The sequence below is a fragment of the Protobothrops mucrosquamatus genome, unplaced genomic scaffold (assembly GCF_001527695.2).
Source record: "Protobothrops mucrosquamatus isolate PMUCROS unplaced genomic scaffold, P.Mucros_1.0 scaffold5196, whole genome shotgun sequence".
Lineage (NCBI taxonomy): Eukaryota > Metazoa > Chordata > Lepidosauria > Squamata > Viperidae > Protobothrops > Protobothrops mucrosquamatus.
Genome location: NW_015391064.1, coordinates 114,203 through 116,591, shown reverse-complemented (window position 1 = coordinate 116,591; position 2,389 = coordinate 114,203). Strand labels below are relative to the sequence as shown.

The following is a 2,389-nucleotide window of genomic DNA, read 5'->3' as shown; positions in this document are numbered from 1 at the left end:
GGGGGGGGGAGAAAATATCTCTTCTCCAGTGCATTTCCAAGCGCCCATGCAGGGGGGGGGCTGCTGCCCCATCCTGGGCCACCGGTTCTCCGGAGTTGGGGAAGCTGCCCACGCCACCCCCTCCCCACCCAGAGCCCCCCACCAAATTTCCTTAAGAAACTTCCTTTAAGCACACCCATAGATGACCTTCAAGGTCCCTTCCAACTTTACTATTATTATTATTATCTTTTAGCACAGGGCATGGAAGGTGTCACTTCCTGGGTACCTGCCAACTTTATGCTCAGAGTTTTTTTTCCCGTCGGTAAAAAGTCAGAAGGATTCCCCCCCCTGCCCTCCCCCGCCAGGCCAAATCCTAAGCCGAGCAGCATTGATTTTTTTTCAGAAGGATGCAGTTGGAAAAGCGATCCTAAACAGGAGTTTCTCTCTCTTTAGGATCAGGGGTGCCCACCAGGATGTTGCAAATGCTGGAGACTTTGAGGTGATGCCCGGGAGCACCGCCCCCCCCCCACTGCAGAGACCCCCCCACACACATGTGCCCCAACCAGCCAGGTGCACCCACTGGGCCTGAATTCACCCATGTTAGAGAGTTCACAAAGCACAAAGCACATTGCATCAAACCACAAACTAACCGGGGATTGGGTCCACACGGAACACTGAACTAAGAAATCCAGTCATTTTGTGCAGGTAAAGGGGGGGGACAGCGCTGAGGGCCGCCAAGAGAGGGCGGGGGGATTTATCCTTCTTGCAGGAAATGTCTCGCGGCCTCTGACTGGCATTTATGCCCCTTTGCCCCCAACTGGGCCTGATTTTAGATATATATATTTTTTTAATCCCGCCTTTATTCTTGTTATAAACAGCTCAAGCTGGGGAACGTCCCAAATCCTCCTCCCAAAGGTGCTTCCATTTGAAAGGCAACCGGACTTTCTGATTTTTCTTTTTAAGACGTTTCGCTTCTCATCCGAGAAGCTTCCTCAGTTCCCAGGAATGAAGTGAAGAAGCTTCTCGGATGAGAAGCGAAATGTCCTAAAGACAAACCTGAAAGTCCGGTTGCCTCTACAATAAAAGTTCCTTCGGGACAAGCGTGATCTGGAAGAATGAATAGCTAACCCTCCTCTTTCCTCCACCGCAACAGCCCTGTGAGGTAGGCTGAGAGAGAGAGAGAGAGAGAGAGAGAGGGAGGGAGGGAGGGAGGGAGGGAGAGGGAGGGGGAGGGGGAGAGAGCGAGAGCGAGAGAGCGACTGGCCCCATAATCCCCCGGCTGGCTTTGATCTGAGGTGGTCAGTGTGTTTTTCAAGTCTGAAAAATGTTAGTCCATCTGCTCGATTGGAGAGCAGAGGAAAGACTCGCACGCTGAACCTCAGAATAAATTTCTCCCGCTTGAGCAGGGGGCTGGACTAGAAGACCTCCAAGATCCCTTCCTATTCTATTCTAAAATCTGTCTATTCTATATTCTATTCATTTCTATATTCTATATTCTATTCTATTCTACAATCTATTCTATTCTATTCATTTCTATATTCTATATTCTATTCTATTTTACAATCTATTCTATTCTATTCTATTCTATTCTACAATCTATTCTATATTCTATTCTATTCATTTCTATATTCTATATTCTATTCTATTCTACAATCTATTCTATTCTATTCTATTCTATTCTATTCTACAATCTATTCTATATTCTATTCTATTCATTTCTATATTCTATATTCTATATTCTATTCTATTCTATTCTACAATCTGTCTATTCTATTCTATTCTATTCATTTCTATATTCTATATTCTATTCTATTCTATTCTCTGCCCTGCTCCTGTGGGGTGCTGCCGTCTTGCCCCCACCGCAGCCCAGGGGTGAGGCTGCCTGCTGCCCCCTTGACCCCCCTGGGACCATCTGCCCCACATTTGAGACCACCCAAGGGCAGCCTTGAGGCTCTGCCCCCTCTGCCTGGAGATGGGGGGAGCGGCTGCAGGGAGTGGGGAGGGAGGCAGGAGAGGGATGGGCAATTTCTCCAGACCTAGGCATGGGGGGGGGGGCGCTTCTGCTGAAAACTGGGGGAGGCCCATGGCCTAAAAAGAGCAGCGTTCGGCCGCTGCCCGAGGATCGAGTCCCTTTATCTGATTCAGAATAAAACCGGGGGGGGGGGCTGGGTGCCCTCTGAGGGAGCTGGTTTCATTATCCAAAGAGGCCCTGATGACATCACCTAGTTGGGTCGTGCAACGTCTGCAAGAAGACCACCCAGCTCAGAGAGCACCAGGGACCCCACAGTCCTCCCCCCTCCCTTATACAACTGATGATGTTACCTAGTTGGGTCGTGCAACGTCTGGAAGAAAACGGTCAAGCTCAGAGAGCATCAGGGACCCCACAGTCTTCCTCTCGGCAAACCCCACA

General features: G+C 49.4%; 1 protein-coding gene across 1 annotated transcript in view; it reads right to left on the bottom strand.

Annotated features, from left to right (window-relative positions):
* LOC107299619 (excitatory amino acid transporter 5-like) overlaps positions 1–578 on the bottom strand; it is a gene marked incomplete at its 3' end in the record, with an annotated part of 18,124 nt that extends 17,546 nt beyond the window's left edge. The window contains exon 1 of the mRNA XM_029286819.1: positions 575–578. Within this exon, the coding sequence (XP_029142652.1) occupies positions 575–578 (4 nt within the window). The remainder of the gene's footprint in view (positions 1–574) is intronic.
* Between the last annotated feature and the right edge of the window lie 1,811 nt (positions 579–2,389).